Source organism: Mirounga angustirostris, unplaced genomic scaffold (assembly GCF_029215605.1).
Source record: "Mirounga angustirostris isolate CCGP_5_RB_7025 unplaced genomic scaffold, mMirAng1.0.hap1 SCAF_2, whole genome shotgun sequence".
Lineage (NCBI taxonomy): Eukaryota > Metazoa > Chordata > Mammalia > Carnivora > Phocidae > Mirounga > Mirounga angustirostris.
This window is the reverse complement of record NW_026991710.1, coordinates 34,875,264-34,897,482: the sequence shown is the minus strand read 5'-3', so window position 1 is coordinate 34,897,482 and position 22,219 is coordinate 34,875,264. Positions and strand designations below refer to the sequence as shown.

The window sequence follows — 22,219 nt, the reverse complement described above, 5'->3', positions numbered from 1 at the left end:
TGGAAGTCCTAGCCTCAGCAACCATACAACAAAAAGAAATGAAAGGCATCCTGGGGCGCCCAGGTGGCTCAGTCGGTTAAGCATCCGACTCTTGGTTTTGGCTCAGGTCATGATCTCAGGGTTATGATATTGAGCCTCACATTGGGCTCCATGCTGGGTGTGGAATCTGCTTAGGAATCTCTCTCTCTCTCTCTCTCTCTCTCCCCCACTCCCTCTTCCCTGCCCCACCCTCTCCCTCACTAGAGAAAAAAAAAAAAAAGGAGGGGCGCCTGGGTGGCTCAGTCATTAAACGTCTGCCTTCGGCTCAGGTCATGATCCCAGGATCCTGGGATCGAGCCCCACATCAGGCTCCCTGCTCCGCGGGAAGCCTGCTTCTCCCTCTCCCACTCCCCCTGCTTGTGTTCCCTATCTCGCTGTGTCTCTCTCTGTCAAATAAATAAATAAAAAATCTAAAAAAAATAAAAAATAAAAATCTAAAAAAAAAAAGGAAATAAGAGGCATCCAAATCAGTAAGGAAGAAGTCAAATTTTCACAATTCACAAATAACATGATACTCTATGTAGAAAACCCAAAAGACTCCACCAAAATATTGCTAGAACTGATACACAAACTCAGCAAAGTCACAGGATACAAAATAAACATACAGAAATCTGTTGCATTTCTATACACCAAAAATAAAGCAGCAGAAAGAGAAATCAAGGGATTGATTCCATTTACAATTGCACCAAAAACCATAAGATACCTAAGAATAAACCTAACCGAAGAGGTAAAAGGTCTGTACTCTGAAAACTACAGAATATTTATGAAAGAAATTGAAGAGGACACAGAGAAATGGAAAAACATTCCATGTTCATGGATTGGAAGAACAAACATTGTTAAAATGTCTATATTACCCAAAGCAATCTACACATTTAATGCAACCCCTATCAAAATACCACCAGCATTTTTCACAGAGCTAGAACAAACAATCCTAAAATTTGTATGGAACCACAAAAGACCCCAAATAGCCAAAGCAATCTTGAAAAGCAAAGCTGGAAGCATCACAATTCCGGACTTCATGCTATATTACGAAGCTGTAGTCATCAAGACAGTATGGTACTGGCACAAAAACAGACACATAGATCAATGAAACAGAATAGAAAACCCAGAAATGGGTCCACAACGATATGGTCAACTAATCTTTGAGGGGTGCCTGGGTGGCTCAGTCGTTAAGCGTCTGCCTTCAGCTCAGGTCATGCTCCCAGGGTCCTGGGATCGAGCCCCGCGTCAGGCTCCCTGCTCCGCGGGAAGCCTGCTTCTCCCTCTCCCATTCCCCCTGCTTGTGTTCCCTCTCTCGCTAACTCTCTCTCTGTCGAAAAATAAATAAAATCTTAAAAAAAAACAAAAACTAATCTTTGACAAAGCAGGAAAGAATATCAATGAAAACAAGACCATCTCTTCAACCCATTGGTGTTGGGAAAACTGGACAGCCACATGCAGAATGAAACTGGACCACTTTCTTACACCATACACAAAAATAAATTCAAAATGGATGAAAGATCTAAATGTGAGGCAGGAAACCAACAAAATCCTAGAGGAGAACACAGGCAGCAAACTCTTTGACCTCAGCCATGGCAACTTCTTACTAGACATGTCTCCAGAGGCAAGGAAAACAAAAGCAAAAATGAACTACTGGGACTTCATATCAAGATAAAAAGCTTCTGCACAGCTAAGGAAACAACAAAACTAAAAGGTAACCTACAGAATGGCAGAAGATATTTGCAAATGACATATCCAATAAAGGGTTAATATCCAAAATCTATAAAGAACTTATCAAACTCAACACCCCCAAAAACAAATAATCCAGGTAAAAAGTGGGCAGAAGACATGAATAGACATTTTCCCAAATAAGACATACAGATAGCCAACAGACCCTGAAAAGATGCTCAACATCACTGATCATCAGGGAAATACAAATCAAAACCACCATGAGATACCACCTCACACTAATGGCTAAAATTAACAACCCAGGAAACAACAGATGGTGAGAATGCGGAGAGAAGGGAACCCTCTTACACTGCTGGGGGAAATGCAAACTGGTGCAGCCACTCTGGAAAATAGTACAGAGGTTCCTCAAAAAGTTAAAAATAGAGCTACCCTACCACCCAGCAATTGTACTACTAGGTATTTACCCAAAGGGTACAAAAATACTGATTCAAAGAAGCATACGCACCCCATTGTTTACAGCAGCACTCTCAACAATAGCCAAATTATGGAAAGAGCCCAAATGTCCATCAACTGATGAATGGATAAAGAAAATGTGGTGTATATATATACAATGGAGTATTACTCATCCATCAAAAAGAATGAAATCTTGCCATTTGCAACGATGTGGATGGAGCCAGAGTATTATGCTAAGCAAAATAAGTCAGTCAAAGAAAAACAAATACTATATGATTTCACTCATATGTGGAATTTAAGAAACAAAACAGATGAACATGGGGGAAGGGAACAACAACAACAAAAAAAGAAAGGGAGGCAAACTATAAGAGACTCTTAACTATAGAGAACAAATTGAGGGCTGATGGAGGGGAGGTGGGCACAGGATGGGCTAAATGGGTGATGGGTATTAAGGAGGACACTTGTGATGAGCACTTGGTGTTATACGTAAGTGATGAGTCACTAAATTCTACTCCTGAAACCAATATTACACTATATGTCAACTAACTGGAATTTAAATAAAAACTTGAAACAAAGATAAAATTTAAAAAATAAATAAAAAGTAGGTAACTCAAAAAAAAAATATTCAGAATATACACAATTAAGAATTAAAATCTATCAAAAACTCATGAAAATCAATTTAAGAAGACACACAATGTAATAGAAGACGAGTAAAGGGTATAAAAATTATCACAGAATTAAGAAAAACAAATAAACATATTAAAAGATAACCAACCTCAGTAATATCAGAGAAACTCAAAAAAAAAATTTTTTTTTTAGAGGGACTGGTTCTTTATTTCAAAAAGACACTTGTCAATTTTCAGTATCAAAACAGTTTGCACTATTGGTTTCTTTCTCCCAATCGGGCCCCAGAGAGCACACCAAAGGAGAGTGCATTTTAGGCCAATAAGCTGCAGGATGCACACCTAACAGGCCTCACAGAAACCTCACCAAAAAGGGGAATTGGGGAGGGAAAGAAACTTTAAAAGATCAGCACACTATCAGCCCACAGACTGTAGAGAGTTCTCAGCCAGACAGGGTGGCCAATGTGCCCCAACCCTTAAAGAAGCAAAGTTTCACAATAATATAAAATTTAAAAACAGTTTTGTACATAATCTATTCAAGATTTCTCCAGCACTAACTGATACAAAGCACGAGATCACACTTTAGAGACAGCATCTTCGGGCCCAGCAAAGGGTGATGAGATGGGAGTTTGTTTCATATGACTAAATGAGTGGCAAACACATAATTTTCTTTTTTTCCTTCAAGGAGGCAGGAGAGAAAATAAGTGGTCACCTCAACATAAGGGGAACACGATCCATTCTGTGGGCAGCTGGGTAAAGATAGGATAAGGATTTGGTCTCAGATAGAGGTCTTACCATCTTAATTTAGAGAAACTCAAATTAAAGATACCATCTGTTGCCCATCAAATACACAAGAAAGTTAAAACAATGGCAATATCCAGCATTGTCAAGGGCATGAGGAAATAGTCACCCTCGTACACTATAAATGTAAATGTAAACTGGCACTATATTCCTTTGGAGAATATTCTACCAAATTTTAAAATGCCCATGTCCTTTGACCCTGAAATACTACTAGCATTTTATCCCATGTATTTGTAATAAGAGCATAATATATTATTATATATTTAAGAAATATGACATTCACTAATGTGTTCTTTGTAAAGGTAAAAAAAATTGGAAAACATAAAGCTTATTACATCCATACAATGGAATACTATGCAGCTGTTAAAAAAGAATGAGTGAGAGGTAGATTTCCATATGTAGACATGGAAATATGTTTATGGTTACACTGGTAAGTATAAAGAACAAGATGCAAAACAATAGGAATAGTGTCACCCCATTTATGTTTAAGTGAAAAAAATGTATGTATATAAATTTGAAAATGCATCAGAAATATTCTGGATAGATGCATCCCAAACTGCCAGCAACAGTTATCTATAGGAAGTAAAATGAGATGGTAACTAGAGAGAATGAAAGGAGACTTTTTATTCTTTATATTTTTGTATTCTTTTTTAAATCACAAGGGTGCATCACTTTTGTCATTAGTGAATACATAAATATATATAAATCAAAGAATTATCTAAATTACATTTCACATAATCCTGAATCCCAATTCCATAAAGGTGGCTTTGTCACTCAACTATTGGATTGTTAAATGCCCTGAAAGTCTTATTCGCAACTAAATCTCAAGCATCAAGCACAGTTTCTGGTTCACAGTAAATGTTTGGTAAGTATCTGCTGAATGAATTATTTAAGGTAGAAATGGGGGCGGGGAGCGCCTGGATGGCTCAGTCAGTTAGGCATCCAAGTTTTGGTTTCAGCTCAGGTCATGATCTCATGGGTCATAGATCAGCCTGGCATCTCTGCGTTCAGCAGGGAGTCTGCTTCTCTCTCTCTCCCTTTCCCTCTGCCCCTCCCCCAACTCATGCAACTCTCTCTGGAATAAATAAATCTTTAAAAAAAAAAAAAGTGGGCACCTGGGTGGCTCAGTTGGTTAAGTGACTGCTTTCAGCTCAGGTCATGATCCTGGAGTCCCAGGATCGAGTCCCGCATCGGGCTCCCTGCTCGGCAGGGAGTCTGCTTCTCCCTCTGACCTTCCCCCCTCTCATGTGCGCTCTCATTCTCTCAGTCTCAAATAAATAAATAAATAAATAAATCTAAAAAAATAAAAAAAAAAAAGTAAAGTAGAAATGGGGAAACTGAATTAACAGACTTTTCTGTAAGAAAGCACTACTACTTTTAGAACAAGTATAATCTTCAAATCAGACCATAAATTATAATATTCATATATTTTTTAATAAACCACCAACCAGCTTTGTTTCCTCTTTAAAGAGCTATGGAGGAGAAAGCCAAAAAAACAGATACTGTTTTTATTTTTATATATTTATTTTTTTAAGATTTTATTTGTGAGAGAGCAAGTGCACACGCCCACAAGCAGGGGGAGTGGCAGGCAGAGGGAGAAGCAGGCTCCAGGACTTGATCCCAGGACCCTGAGATCATGACCTGAGCCGAAGGCAGACGCTTAACGGAGTCAGCCCACTCAGGCGTCCTGATACTGTTTTTAAAAAGTAACAGAATCCTGAAGTGGCAACTGGTATTTGCTGGAACCAACAGAGCCAAAGCCAAGAGGCATGCAACTGCTAGGGAGTGTAATTATTAAAGGCCCAAGTTTTACCTACTTTCAATTAACTCCAATTTAAATTGAATATACTTACTTTCTCTGTATTCTATTTCTGCTTCCTTACGCAGTTTTTTCTCTCTGGCAAGAGCCTCAGGGCTTCCCCAAACTTCCAAAGATCTGTGCATACACACATGGCCATTAACAATGGACAATTTTAATGACTTTATTGTAATCATATTTAAATCGAGATGAACTGTAACTACCTGAGAATCTTACAAAAAAGCCTAAGGTCCTTTAGGAAAAATATAAAGCAGTCAAGAAATTTTTCTAAATTAAATCTAAACAGCAAGTAAATTCAACAGCAAATTTTCTTATAAATTATCACATACTTTTAGTTAACTAGTACATACTAGTAATTCGCAGACAAGTTTGCAAAGATGAAAATACTCTGCTTTTAAAATATATCATTTAAAAACCTCTATCTAATATGGGTTTTTATTAATCCAAAATTTGGCTTGTACATTTATTCTAAAAGAAGTATGTTCTTGGGGCGCCTGGGTGGCTCAGTCGTTGAGCGTCTGCCTTCGGCTCAGGTCATGATCCCGGCGTCCTCGGATCAAGCCCCGCGTCGGGCTCCCCGCTCTGCGGGAAGCCTGCTTCTCCCTCTCCCACTCCCCCTGCTGTGTTCCTGCTCTCACTGTGTCTCTCTCTGTCAAATAAATAAATAAAATCTTAAAAAAAAAAGAAGTATGTTCTTACTTTGCCTCCACATCTGATCTCAGGTATACAGTAAAGGACTCGGTATCTTCATGAGGACTTCGTCGTCTGATTTTTCTAAGTTGTTCTAGATCACTGAAGAAAAAAAACATGCTGAATTTATTCAGAAAAGGTTCATACAGTTTTTGTTCTTTTCTTAGAAGGATTATTAGGTGTAGATAAAAGCCACTACCTAGATCCCGACCTTTAAAGGCTATACAGATCAGTTTAAGCCTTGAAAGATCAGTTTAAAGATGGCATTTCATTTTGTACACAAAAATTGGTCTAGAGACAATGAAAAAATAACAATTATTCTTGATGCTCACTAAAAATACATAATATGTATTACATAATATGCAGAGATTCAACTCCTTCATCAGTGTTTGTATTTATCTGCTATGGACACCCCACTGCAATGTCTGATGTGTGGAAAAAACATGGATCAGAGTACCATCCCCTACTTAAGAATTTAAATTTAAAATTTATAGTCATACTTGTTTATATCCAGATTAATACTAAATGGTGATACTAAATGGTAATACTATTTATAGGTATCAAGTCATAAAGAGTATCTGTCAATTCTATGTTATTTATTTTCCATTCTCTTGAATTCTGAAAGGTTTATGTATTCATCAAGTCACTGCTCAACAGTCATTCTAAATTTGATCATTGTACTTCCTATGGAAATTTTATAAGAGTTATGAAAAGGCTTATAAATAAAAAGCTGGTATAAGTTCCAAGAAATTAAACTTGGGAGTTTATAGGGAACCTGGCTGGCTCAGTCAGTGGAGCATGTGACTCTTGATCTCGGGATTGTGGGTTTGAGCCCCACACTGGGTATGGAGATTACTTAAAAATAAAATCTTTAAAATAAATACAATACAATACAATAAGTCAACAACCAACCATCACATATTAGTAAAAAGTTTGGACAAGGTATCAAAGATATGTATTCTAACCCCCTGATGCTGACTCAGTAAATAAGCTGGGTCTTCACTAACATCTTTACTATGTTTCCTGGCCTACAAGTGGAGACAGCAATACCTAATCTACTTAATTCACAAAATTTTTGTGAGAACTACATGAAATACTCCATGTGAAACAGGACATTGTTTTACATCAATGTCACAACTGGCTGTTAATAGTTATGAAAGTTATAAAACTGATTATAAGAATTCTTATTTCTTGATAATATACAATAGAGGATGTGACCAGGAGGGAAAGGGAAAAAAAAAGGCTAACTCTGATAACTAAATTGCCAAGAAATTTTCCATGTAATATGACTTTCTTAGATAAACACAGAAAGGAAGGGGAAATTTTTAATTTGTGACAAATATCTCAACAAATCTCTACAATTACAAGAAAATTAATAACAAAAAGATACCAGAAAACAAAAATAATTTATGCTCAACAGAGTTGGAGTGTGAACATATATGTAACTAAATTAATTACTCAACCCTGCTAGCCAAATAAAACCGTAACTTTAAAAAGTTAAACATACAAATATTCAAATATCTTATTGATAAGATATCTTATCTGCCACATATTAACATAGTAATAAAACTCCTAAGGTTCTTGTGTGATTCAGACATTTTGAATAACCTGCTTTTTTGAGTTTAAGATACCACGAAAGACTGCAATTGCTCACACTGAAGCAGAATTCAGTTTAATAAGCTAACAATTTTAACATTTTTAAACTGAACAAATAGTTCTTCAATTTAGGAAGGAGTCATGGGAAAGTTTTCACATGGACAGTAGCAAGTAACACATTCTAAGAAATAAATGGTTATTTAGATTAGCTAGAACTACCACATTAAAAAAAACCAACTGCTGTACCTGGATTTAAGGCAGAACTCATTTATTGCTCTGACTCCAGTGATGAAATTATTCTGAGTGTACTTTGGTCCATATTCCCTCTTCTTAAGGACTGCTTTGACTAAATTCAAAAATATAAAAAAACATAAAAAATATGCACACTAGAAATCACATTAGAAGATGAACATATGCTGATACTTAGGGGGTTCACTAATGAATTTCATAGAAAATTGATGTTTTTCCTGATGCACTGAATGGCATCAGAAGAAGAGAGTCTCCCAAGTGCAGAACAGGACAGAATTCCATTTGTCGCCATCTAGATTTTACTTCCATAGTCATCTGTAACTGATGCCAAAATGTCAATCCTTTGTCTAATGGACACCCTGTAGAGGTATTCCTGGTCTGTTTAAATTGTACCAATACAATATAAATTGTCTATGGCCTAAAAATAGTAATAATAAATTGTCTAGGGTCTAAATGAAAATGAAGTTTCAATAAAAAAATTATATGCTCATTGAATGTTTTTCAAACTGTAGGGTGAAACCAGCATTTCATAAAAAATGAAAATAGAAAGTGATCAAAGAGTACCACATACAGTGAATAAGTACTTTTTGTGAAAACTTTTGTTTCAGTTATATACAATAATGTATGTACATAGTAGGTCATTAGTATTTCTTATGGGAGTTGCAGTCAAAAAAGCCTGAAAGCTGCTGGACTATTTCACACAGTCCATAAGAAAGCTGAAGTAAACATAAATATTTTTATCAGTTAAAAATTATAGGAAGTTTATCACAGATTATAGGTAAAATACTGCCTTCTATTAAATTATTTCCCTATTACCAAGTATCAAATTGTTTATTAAAAAAAAACCAGAGATATCAATAACAAAATACCAATTTGGCATCAATTATAGTCTGTGAATTAAAAATTACACTCAATATAGGTCTATATTTATAAATCATTATAAAGTGAGACTTTTGGTCGTATGACATAGATAAATAAAATAAGCAAATATCTGAAGAGCTGGGGCAAAACAATAGAAAGTCATGTGTTCTGTTTGAAACTGTCACCCTGTCACTTCATATTCTATTCTCAGATATTAATTAATGAGTTTTCCGTTGTATTTTGAAGTGGAAAGAGCAAATTAAGACTAAAATGATTCATCTCTACAGAGGTAAAAAAGACTTAAAATAACACATTAACTCATAAAATCAAATGTACAAATAATAATAACATTTCAAACATAAAGTTCAGTATAAAAATCAAAACTTTATTTGAAAAAAATACATCTAAGGAAGTTCAGGTTTCTTTTTCCATGAGTTTCAAGTCTCTAAACTGCCTTACTCTAATAATCCTAAAATTCTCTATCCAGATGAGCTCCTCTGGAGCAAAGAATTACTAATTTCTTTTAAAAGATGAGTGGGTTTTTTTTTAATTACTTTTTAAAGATTTCTTCAAAGTATATAGAAATCCCTATTGGCCTGTCCTGGCCCAGATTATTGACAATGATGACTGCTATCATGTTCATTATTCTTAGCTGTAACTATATACTACGGACAATCTTCAAGGTTACCCTAGGAAAGAAATCCCATTTTTAGCACAATCTGATAGGGGAGAACAACTATGGCTCAGGGAAAATGCCCAAGGCCATACAGCTAGTACGCGCTGGAGCCACAAACTGAGTCCACTTTCGTCTGATGCCGAAGCCATGGTGCTTCTAATCACAGAGTTACCGCCCCTGTCAATCATGCTGCTTTGGAGACAGGAGCCAAAGCTCATTACAAAGGGCAGAGCTGCTAACAAGCATGCCTTCGTCACTCAGTTATGCCTAAAAAATAAAGTTGGACAAGAATGTCCAAACTCTATCTGGATTTGAACACGCTGTAACTGAAAGGTACTGGTCTCTTTAATCACATTACTTTTCTAAAAATGATAAAGTAATTGATGTCTTTTATTTGCCATTACTGCCTTCTTTGGGCTTTTGAAAAAACAATTACCACAAAATTTATAACCAAAATGCAAAGTGAACTTCAGTAGAAAATTAGCTTATAAGCAGGAGAATAAATCTTTATGGCCGGTGTATTTACAGAAAAGTAAAAATGGACTGTACACTCAGAATAATATAATTATACAGAGCTCTATATAAACTAATTTTGTATATTTAATTCAAAACACCATTATAATAAAAAATAGAATAAAATATATTTACCTCTTACTTGGAGAGGTTCTTGCTTAAGTGGAGCTTTCAGTTCAGCGCCTATATTTTCTGCTATAAGGTTTATTAAAAAAGTAACAATAAGTAGTTGCTTTCATACAAACCTATAAACTTAATATTAGCTAACGACCTGGCAATGTGTAAAAAAGATAACATATGATAGACCAAGTTGGATTTATCCTAGGAATTCAAGAGTAGTCAAACATTAGTAAAACTATTAATGCCCCTCATCATTAACACACTAAAGGACGAAAGCCATAGAATCATTTCAGGAGCTAATGAAAAAGCATTCACTAAAATTCAACACCCATGCAAGTTTCAAGCCTTTTTTGAAAATTAACACAAAAAGGAATTTTCTTAAAAAATAAAACAAACCTCTAAAACATACTCAATGGTGAAAATTTAGATGCATTTCTTTAAAACAAGGAACAAAACGAGGACACACACTATAAATTCTTTTACTCAAAACTACTCTAGAGGGGCGCCTGGGTGGCTCAGTCGATTAAGCATCTGACTTTGTCTCAGGTCATGATCTCAGGGTCCTGGGATAGAGACCTGTGTCGGGCTTCCTGCTCAGCAGGAGTCTGCTTGTCCTTCTCCTCTCCCTCTGCTCCTTCCCCTGCTTCTGCTCTCTCTCTCAAATAAATAAATAAAATCTTAAAAAAAAAAAATATTCTAGAGATATTATTCAGTGAGGAAAGAATGACTATTGAGTTGCTACTGGGACAACTATGTAACTCTCTCCCCCCAAAATAAATGAATAAACAAAAGTTAAAAATTAAATATACGTCACCCCATAAACAGACAATTTCAGGTAGATTAAGGACTTACGTGTTAAGGCATTTACATGTCTAACAAACAATGACAGAGAATATTTTTATGATAGAGAGATTTCTCAAACAAGAAAAAATGGGTATATTCTGCTAAATCAAAACTTCTGCCCATCAAAAGATCCTTAAAAAAAAAGAAAGAAAGAAAGAAAAGCCTCAAATTGGGAGAATATATTTCTTTTTTTTTTTTTTAAAGATTTTTATTTATTTATTTGACAGAGAGAGACACAGCGAGAGAGGGAACACAAGCAGGGGGAGTGGGAGAGAGAGAAGCAAGCTTCCCACCAAGCAAGGAGCCTGATGCAGGGCTCGATCCCAGGACCCTTTACATTTTACAACCATCAGATTAGAAAAAATGAAAAAATATATCAATATCTAATGTTGGTAAGGATACGGAGCAATGGGAATTCATACACTGCTGGTGGAAAAATAAACAGGCACAATAACCTTGCTAAACAAGCTGCCATTATCGATATGGTTGAACACAAGCATAACTTATGACCTAGCAAATTGCACTTCTAAGTCAATATGTTTGCCTTAATAGAAACTTGCACAAGAGTACAAGGAGAAAAGTATATGAGTGTTTCAGAGCCACACTGTTCTGTTGCTTCACACTGGAAACCCAAATGTCCATAAGCATGAGAAAAGACAGATATACCATGTTATAGTCATAGATTTCATACAGTAGTGAATATAATAAAAATAATAATAGTTATCTTTCTTTGAGCCTTTACTATGTGACAACCGCTATTTATTTACATTTATCAACTCATTTAATTCACACAACCCTCGAAAGTATGTACTCTAATTATCTCCACAAAAATTAATGAACCAGACACATATACTGTTAGGATAAATCTTAGCAAAATTTAATGAAAAAAGTAAATCACAAAAGCATACACACAATAAGTTATCACACAATAAAGTATAAAAACAAGCTAAACAATTAGAGATACATACAAATGTCTAAATCTATTCCTTTTTTTAGAAATCGACACAAAATTCAGGATAGTCACTTTGGTTTTTGTTTTTGTTTTTTATTTCAAGATACTTTTTTTTAATATAGATTTTAAAGTAAACTCTACACCCAACATGGGGCTCAAACTTACAACCCTGAAATTAAGAGTCACAGGCTCCACCAACTGAGCCAGTCAGATGTCCCTCAAAGTATTTTTTTTTTTAAGATTTATCAGGAAGAGGGGCAGAGGGGGTGAAAGAGGAGGAGGGAAAGAATCCTAAGAAGACTCCACACTGAGTGCAGAGGCCAACGCAGGGCTTGACCCCAGGACCCTGAGATCATGACTTGAGCCAAAACCAAGAGTAGGATGCCCAACTGACTGAGGCAGCCAAGAACCCCAAGATACTTTATTTTTAAAACAGGTCACAACACTAAGCTTTTGGCCCATTCTGCCAATGTACAAGCTAGAAACACTTGCTCAGCAGCTGAGGAGCACTCTTTAGTAGCATGTTTGAGAAGTGAATAAAAATCCTATAAAAATAATTATTCAAATAGTTTCCATAGGAACACAGATAACTGGCCCCATCTCCTAGCCTTCCATATTGTTGCATCCGTGCCAACTCTACTTACAAAGACTTTTCAAAACTATGGATTTGCTGCATCAGTTGCCATGTTGGCACCGACATCTTATAGTATCTACCTGGCCTCTGGTACCCATCCAAAGTAGAAGCAGCAGCAACAGCGTAAGCACCCACGTTTTCAAAGAGCATCCAATCACCCACATGCATCTCGGGCAAATCACAGCTCTCACCAATGTGATCAAGGCTGTCACATGTTAGTCCCAATATGCTAGTTGAGTCGTACCTCGAATTTGGTTTGGGTCTCTTCCGCAGAAGGGGCTTCACATGTGCATGATCATAAAGGATCCAATTAAATGATCCATATACTCCATCATTCATGTAATAAAGGCTTGTTCACTCGATTCATCCTCATCATCAGAGCCTGTCTGTTCCTTTAATACAAGTGGTTTTTTTTTTTAAGATTTTATTTATTTATTTGAGAGAGAGAGAATGAGATAGAGTATGAGGGGGGGAGGGTTAGAGGAAGAAGCAGACTCCCCGCTGAGCAGGGAGCCCGATGTGGGACTAGATCCCAGGACTCCAGGATCATGACCTGAGCCGAAGGCAGTTGCTTAACCAGGCACTGAGCCACCCAGGCACCCCTTAATACCAGTGTTTTGGCAATGATGTTAACTGCAAACATGAAAGCTGATGTAACATAGTATGTCGGGCTCAGCTATGATTCTCAATCCTGAGTCTGACTCTGGTGTCAGAGGCTGAGGGGACTGACCAGGACGGTCACTTTGGATACATAGGGTGAAGGGAAATATGAGGAGAATGTGATCAAATATAGTAAGGCTCTTAGATTGGGTGGTAAATTCCCAGGTATTGATTTTATTATGTTTTCTAATTTACATATATATTATATGTATTCTTTCATATATATCAAATATTTTGTAATAAAAATCTCACCCTTAAAAAAAGTTCCCTTGTATTTATATCCTCACTCAATAAAATACATTAAGTTTATTAATAACAGCTAACATTTACTAAGCATTTAAAATATGCCACATACTGTACTACAAGTTTTATGTGCATTATTTCATTTAATCCTAACAAAGCTGCTGAATTAAGTACTACATTATCTTCATCTTACAGATGAGGAAACTGAGGCACAGGAAAGTTTTCAACTTCCCCAAAGCCACACAGCTAGGATTTTAAACATGAAGGCACAGTCAGGATTGAAACTGAAGTCATTTTGATTAGTCTATACTCTTAACCAATTTCCTACATTGTCTCTCTGTTTAAAACAACATTTGATATATGAGTGGATATTTGTGTATTTTTCATGGTGGCAGGGGGAGGGGTAAGGACAGAAGTAAAAACTGGATTAGCAACACGGAGGTTACTGGTAAGCTTCTGACAATAGCAGTTTCAGCAGGAAGAATGGGGATAGAAGCAATAGGCTGAGGTGAGAATGGGAGATGAGATATGAAAGCAATATTTGGACTTTTAGCAGGAGCTAGAAAGGAGAATGAAATCAAGGAAGGACTGATTGGATTTTACATAGAGATGAGAATGATGAAGAGGAAGAAAATGCTGGTGTAGTAGATCAAGAGGATAATCATTAAGAGCAAAGAACTTGAGCAGCTGAGATAGTAGAGGGTCCAGAACATGTCTTTGAAAACATGTAATAAAAAGTGTTTCCAAATATTTAGATTATCAGTGTACTTAAATGATATGCAGCACCATGAAATCTGACTACTTGAGTAGTGGTACATTTGGACTTCTGCCGTTTTACTGTCCGTGTTCAGTTTACCATTCCCCCCCTTTTTTTTGCTTTTATTTTTATTTTGCCTTTCTTGCCATCTGTTAGATTGATAAAATTATCTACATCTTCTTCCCACCCCATCCCCTATGATGGTGTGAAATTTATAAGATTATATTTCTTTTGTTTTAATGATTCCACTTAAAAATTTAATATACTTTCTTATAAATCTTTCTAACCATCAGTAAAGTTATTTAGTATATCAACTCTCCTCTAAACAAGAAAAAAACCTTTAATCACGGAAAGCTTCTTTGATCTTATTACTCTTGACTAAAATTTTAGTATTTAATATTTTAAAAGGTTGTTCTTGTTTTTATTATCAATAGTTAATTTTACCCACACATTTTATCCCTTGCTGGCTCTTCATGGTCTCTTTTACATCACAATACGTTTTTCTTTTTTTTTTTTTAATTTTATTTATTTATTTATTTATTTAAAGCACAAGCAGGAGGAGCAGCAGAGGGATAGAGAGAAGCAGGCTCTCCGATGAGCGGGGAGCCCAACACGGGGCTCCATCCCAGGACCCTGGGATCATGACCCAAGCCAAAGGCAGACACTTAACTGAGCCACCCAGGCGCCCCTCCAATGCTTTTTTCCCTCTGGGTTTACTCTGCATCTTACACAGATACATACTTAAGTTTCCTTTTTTAATGTGGGTGGGTTAATAGTAAATGACATTCATCTTTCTAGATGTGAAATATTTTTTTCTTTTTTAAATTTTTTTATTAACATATATTACTTAGATGTGAAATATTTTCATGTTGCCTTCACTCTAGACTGGTTATTTAGACCAGTGTAAAATTCTAGAGTAACATTCATTTTTCCTTTTACCCTTTCATGGATGTTACTCCAAATCACTCCTCCTTATGTTTTCTGCATATTGTAGCAGATAAAAAGTCTATTTCAAAAGAACAACAACTGGATAGCATTTTCACTTTTCTCTTTGGAAGTTTTTAAGTTGGGCTGTTTCTTGTTTTTGTTTCTAAATCTGTGAATTTATTTTTACTTATCCCGCTTAGTATTCAAAGTATACTTCTGATCTGAAGATTCTTTTTTTCTCTGTTCTCTCTGAAATGGCCTACTAAATGTAGGCTAGACCTTCATGCCTCGTAAATGCTTTTCATTTTTTTTTTTTTAATCTTTTTGCTTTCCTCTGCACATTGAGGGTCAATTTCAATTTACTAATCCTCTACTAGATGATGACTATTTAATCTATTAAACTTTTTTTTTTAAGATTTATTTCTTTATTTTAGAGAGTGAGAACGAGCAGGAGGGGTAGGGGAAGAGGGAGAGAGAATCTCAAGCAGACCCCACGCCAAGCCCAACACAGGGCTCGAACCAAGGACCCTAAGATCATGACCTGAGCCAAAACCAAGAGTCAGACACTTAACCAACTGTGCCACCCAGGCACCCCTAATCTATTAAATTTTTATTTTAGTGACTACACTTTCATTTCTAAGATTTCTAGTTGGCTCTTTTCCAGATGTATTTGTTCTGGTTTTACTCTGCCAGTTTGTATTTCAAAATACGAGTTCTTCATTTATTTTTTTGAGGATATTAAACTTATTTTAAAGCAATTCAGGCTGTTATTTTAATATCATCTAGAGTTAATACACATTTGAATTTGTTGGCTTTCTTACAACTAGGATTTTTCACGTACTTTTATTTTTTTATTGATATAAAAGATTTTATAAAAGATTTTTATAAATTTAAGGTGTATAATGTGTTGATCTGAAATTTATATATTGCAATATGATCCTTCCTGTACTTTTAAATTTTGGAATTTACAATCTTATTCTGAATAGGACATATCCTTTCACTCTCCTTCTCATGCTCTAGCTCAAAACTCAATCTGATCCTTCTGCCTTGAACCAGATTTCCTACTGCCAGTTTGAAATTCCTACCCCTCTATCCAGTCTCCGAACCAGCAAATAGTAGGTTCCAAGTCCTGTTTTTCCCTCTTGCCTCCCTACTTTACAGCCTCCTACAAGACAAAGCCTCACATAACAAATGGAAGAGGCTAGTTCAGCCTCCTATATGAGAGTGTGTGTGTAAGTTCAAACAATGAGTCTGACTCCAGCACCTGGCTACGCATGTAGCACCCTAACCAAACCAAACCCCTGGTTGCCAATGCCTGATTATAGACTAGAGTCCAGTACCTTCTGTTACACTCTTTTTTTTGTACAAGCATATCTTTTTTGGAGTCCAGTTGTTTTTTCAGTTTTCTCTTTCTATATTTTATCTATCATTCCAAGGAGAAGTAGAAAAGATACCTCAAAGCATCTATTCACAACACCATCTTGATCAGAATTTCTGCCTAAGCCACTGATTTATCTTCCTTCAAGAGTTTTAAGGATAAATTAAATGCCAACAGACTAGGCACTAACAAAGGTAAAACTCTCTTTTACAAAAGCAAAGGGTGCCTGGGTGGCGCAGTCGGTTAAGTGTCTGCCTTCGGCTCAGGTCATGATCCCAGTGTCCTGGGATCAAGTCCAGCATTGGGCTCCCTGCTCAGCAGAGACTCTACTTCTCCCTCTGCTCCTCTCTCTCTCTCTTGCAAAAATAAATAAATAAAATCTTCAAAAATAAAAAAAAAAAAGCAAAAATCTTACATCTTATTTTTAGTATATTCTTAGGGTTTTTTAGTGAAAGCCACTGGAGAAATGACTTAACATGGTATATTATGTTTTGATAACTAAAACATGTACACAAAATCCAAAAGGCTTTAATTATCCTTCAAATCCTAAGTAGGTTATGATAGTATATTGGTAAATTAAAGATAGGTTTAAAAACACTCCTATATAGGGGTGCCTGGCTGTCTCAGTCAGTACAGCACACAACTCTTGATGTCGGGGTTGTGAGTTCAAGCCCTATGCTGGGTGTAGAGATTACTTAAAAAATAAAAAAATAAATTTAAAACACACTAATAACTACAGCTTGTAACATCTGACATTGAACAGTTCAATAATATGATTTTATTTTTTATTTTTATTTATTTGCAAATTCTAAAGCATCTTTATAAAATCTATATATCAATTACTTAAAATTTTGTTTTGAGGAAGAGTAAGGTAGACAAAAGTGAAGGAAAAGCTTTCAACACTCACCTAGTATCTGAACAACTAAAATCTGTCGAAAGTTTCAGAGACAACCCTCTTTTCCACAATGATCAAAATAATTCAACCACATCACATGAAATGAGTTGCTCTAAGACTGATATTTCTGGATATTTTTCTTACTACAAACTGTCTAGATGATACTAATAATATAGTGCTAAGAATCATAAATGACAAATGTTAGTAAATGGTTCAAACACATGTATGAATACTTATCTTGCCCACCAACATCTTAATAAGCTTATACTGTATCACTGGGGTAGAATCTTTATGATTTCAATAAATAACTAGACATTCTATCCATGAATATCTCTAGACACTTGTTTAAAGCTCAACCCCTGGCTGTTTGCCACACATCTGCTGTCATTAGCAAAATTAAAACTAATTTTACTAAAATTTAAAACATCTGAATGCTCCTTAAAAATTTAAGGATTCCTTAGCAAGTCTTTGCCTCTTAATGAGCTGTTCCTGACTTTACCATGTGATTTGAATTATTCAAAAGTCAATCTCAAAAGCTTAAATATACAAATTATCTTTCAATCAAGCAATTACTTGATGTCTATCTAATGGCTAACAAGTTCTACTTTGGCCTAAGCAAATTCTGGAAAATTGAGCCCAAAATAAAACAACCAATAAACAATATATTTCTAATATAAGAAAATAAACTAACATTTTGATTTCAGTCAGTGGAGAAAAAAGAAACCGGGTCATGGATTTCCATTTCAAGCATTTCGTATAGCAGAACCAACATTAAGTATTTTTGTCTGAGTCTATGTTCACGTCAGAGGAGTATAATACCATATTTTACCTTTAATTATATTATTTCCTCACTTGTTTCTTTTCCCATTTCTATGTTCCAATAAATATACTTATTTCTGGAACTGAGGGACTCATTATACTCTCCATCCCTTCACCTTCTAATATCAAACTCTCAATCAATATTCGTCCTCGCAGTTCTCCATCATCACAAGGAAAAGAGAACAAATTGGCTAAAACTGCACAGTAAGCCCAAAGGGAAGATGGGGCTTAGGGAAAAGGATGAAAAACAGGAATTGTAAACACAAGCACAGGTTTCTCGAGGAATCTATAAGATATTCCCCTGTAAAAGACATCCAACTAAAGAAAAGGTAGTCTTGAAATGTTTATTATTCCTCAAACACTCCCTTCTTCTGACACCATATTCTCCTTGGTTTTTCTCCTACCTCTCCAGGCTGCTCCTTCTTAAGTATTCTTTGCAGGCTTCTCCTCTTCCACCTGTCCCTTATTTACTGGGGATTTTTGTACTAGAAGATCTTATCTCCTCACTCTGAACTCCCTTCCTGTACTGTCTCAAACACACTCATGACTTAGTTGTCTCCTGGGTATAGCTAATAACTACTCCTAAATCTCTCCCCAAGTTAGAACTCTGCATTCACTCATTTACAAGTATTGATTAAACCCCTACTATGTGCAAACCACTGCTCTAGGCACTGAGGCTTCTGCTCTCATAGGGCTTTGGAAACAAGTAGGAGATGAGAAATAAATAAATGTTGAAAATATCAATCAGTATTAGCTGCTACTTACAAAGAGAATTAAAATTAGGCTAATATTAAAGACTGGGTGGCTGCTTTATTTTATTTTTTAAAGGTTCTATTTATTTATTTTAGACAGAGAGAGAAAGAGAGAGCACGCGCATGCATGCACAAGTGGGCAGGGGACACAGGGAGAGGGAGAGGGAGAAACAGATTCCCTGCTGAGCAGGGAGCCCCACACGGGGCTAGATTCCAGGACCATGGGTCATGACCTGAGCCAAAGACAGACACTTAACCGACTGAGGGGGTGGCTACTTTAGATGAAGTGATTAAAGAATGACTTTGTGCAGAGTTGACATTTTAACTAAAATGTAAACGACCGGAAGGGTCAGCCATTTGTAGAAGGGTACCTTGGAAAGAGAAAGTACCTAGAGCAAAGGCCCTATAATGAGAATAAGGTTTGTATTAAAAGGAGACTGGTTTGGCTGAAACGTAATAAGCATGAAAGAGAGTGAAAGCACGGAGCCCAGGGAGAAGGCAGTAATCCAGCCAAGAGATAATGATGTCTCACAGCAGAAAAGTAGCATACCCAACTGCCTACCAGTCATCTGTTAAGATGTCAGAGAGGCACCTACAATTCAGATGTCCAAAACTAAATCACCATCTTCTCATTAAAATACACTCTTGCTTTGGCATTCCCAATTTTAGAAATCAGTGAATCATCCAAACGATCATCCAATCCAGTCAGTAACCAGGCACCATGCTTTACTTGATCCTCTTCTCTTTTTCCTAAATTCAATCACCAAGTCCTAATTATTCAGCTGCTAAATCTCCAGTTCATCTACTCACTTAAAAAAAGCATTGCCATTAACCTAGTCTAGATCCTCATTTGTATTACTGCTCTTAATCTCTCTTTCTTTTCCAATCGGTTTTCCAGTCAGCAACTAATTATCTTTCTAAAATTTTAAATCTGATCAAGTACGTCCTCTACTTAAAACTCTTAACAGATTCCCACTGCCTAGAAAACGAAGTCCAAACTCCTCAACAAAACCTTGATCTGACTTTACTTACATCCTGATATTCATCCCTTGTGCTCTCAAAACTACCAACATCACCACCAGGTCCTATACTCACTAATCTAATCACACTAAATTACTTGCATTTTACCTTCTTTCTCTACCATTCATCACACCAATACCTAATTTTCTTTTAGGTCCCTAATTAGATAATACTTCCTCATGGAAAACTTGCTCAACCACTCAAGCCTCAGTTCTTGACCTCTAAGTGCTCCTGCAGCATACAGTATTTCCTCCATCACATTTCCTCCATCACAGTGTTTACTACACAGTATTATATTTGTTTGCTTAACTTGGTTTTAGCAATTTTCTGTTTTAGTAATGAACCCAGAGTCATTCTATTTGCTGCCATATAAAAAGTGTTCAATAAATATACCTTGAGGTGCCTGGGTGGCTAAGTCGGTTGAGCGTCCGACTCTTGATTTTGACTCACGTCATGATCTCAGGGATGTGGGATCAAGCCTTGAGTCCGGCTCTGCGCTCAGAGCAGTCTGCTTCTCCCTCTCTCTCTGCTCCTCCCCCTGTTCTACCTCCTAAGTGAATAAATAAAATCCTTAAAAAAAAATACTTCTTGAATAAATTAATGAATAAAGGACTTCATTTTAGTGCTGCACAGCAGACTAGATATCCTGAACAAAATCTTTCCAAACACATTGCTAAGCTCACAAAAAATGATGCAAAGAGGGCAAAAACAAAAGGAAAGCAGAACCTCTACAGACTAAGTGAGAACACCAAAGCCAACCTTTCCCCTGAGATTTCTGTTGAGGTTTATAGTCTTTGAGCTTCTACTTCCATTGCTGCTAGGGGCATGAGAGACCAGAGAACAAGACTACATTCTATTCGAGATGGAACATCTAATAGGAGACACCCAGAAAAAAAGCTAGACAGACAGTACAGCTGTGAACTAAAAAAAAAAAAAAAAAAAAAAAAAAAAAAATACAGAAGGGAATAGCAAGAAAGCATGCCAACCTCTCCTTTGGTGTTAAATAGTGGGGGTGAAAAACATAAGGCTAAGTCAGCCCTCACACAAGCTTGCAGTCTGAATTCATGCTACCAAAGTGGTCTAAAAAGTCTAGAGCAAAGAATTTAAGTTAATTTGGTCCTAAGCTGTATTTCCAGCAGCTAATAAAGGCAGAAGTAAATGCTATGCAGGAATGCATCTTCAATCCAGAGAGACTTCAAATAGTTCCAAAATATAAAACTACATGGAAAATGAACTCTCAATTAAAAAATATAGATATGGCATCATGAATGAGTGCACAAAGGAAAAAGATAATATAGTAAGAACCAAAAAATTTCAGATAGAATTTTCATTTATAGAATATAAAATAGGCATGTTTAATATGGTAAGTAATAAAACAGGAGTTTGAAAACATAAGGAAAAAAAGAATAAGCAAGGTGAAAAATAAATGATTTCTAGAAATGAAAAATATAATCATTGAAATTAAAAACCCAACATACATATCAACCAGTAGATCAGAGGCAAACTAACAAGGGAATTAGCAAACTAGGCAGACCTAAGAAAATAATGCAGAATTCAGGCCAGAAAGATAATGAAATACAAAATATGACAGAGAGGTTTAGAGACATGGAAAATAAAGCAAAAAGACCTAACATAATTCTAATTAGAGTTCCAAAAGGAGATAAAAGAGAACTGAGAACTGGCTCAGTCAGTGGAGCATGTGACTCTTGATCTCAGGGTTGAGAGTTCACGAGCCCCATGTTGGGTGTATAGATTACTTAAAAATAAATGAGCAAAGGGGCACCTGGGTGGTACAGTCGGTTAAGTGTCCGACTCTTGGTTTTGGTTCAGGTTATGATCTCAGGGTCATAAGATCAAGCCCCACATTAGGCTCTGCATCTACTTAGAGTTCCTCTCTCCGTCTTCCTCTTCCTCTGACTCTCCCCGCTGTGCTTGCTCACACTCTCTCTCTCAAATAAATAAATCTTTAAGTAAATAAGTAAATAAACTTAAGAGCAAAAAAAAGAGAACTGAGAAAAGGTAATAGAGAGTGACAGAGATCTGTAGAATAATACTAATCCTCAGATGCTGGAAGCTCAACAAATCTCAAGCAGGATAAATACATACCTAGTATGCAGAAATACATATATAGTAAAATTAAAGTTTACACCAAAGAAAAAGATTTTCAAAATAAAGTTAATCAAATTTAAAAAGCAATAAAATAGAAAAGACATGAGAACAAAAGCATGATA

The 22,219-nt window shown here is 36.1% G+C and overlaps 1 protein-coding gene across 4 annotated transcripts in view; it reads right to left on the bottom strand.

The window, feature by feature from the left end:
* Positions 1–22,219, bottom strand: part of SLC30A9 (solute carrier family 30 member 9) — a 79,918-nt gene that overhangs the window by 45,359 nt on the left and 12,340 nt on the right. For all 4 annotated transcript variants that reach the window (XR_010409346.1, XM_064584423.1, XM_045881230.3 and 1 more), the window contains exons 3-6: positions 10,124–10,183; positions 7,936–8,035; positions 6,103–6,195; positions 5,438–5,520 (exon numbers count right to left, since the gene is read on the bottom strand). Coding sequence is in view for 3 of the 4 variants with exons in the window: in XM_064584423.1 (XP_064440493.1) it covers positions 5,438–5,520; positions 6,103–6,195; positions 7,936–8,035; positions 10,124–10,183 (336 nt within the window). In the remaining variant the exon portion in view is untranslated. The remainder of the gene's footprint in view (positions 1–5,437; positions 5,521–6,102; positions 6,196–7,935; positions 8,036–10,123; positions 10,184–22,219) is intronic.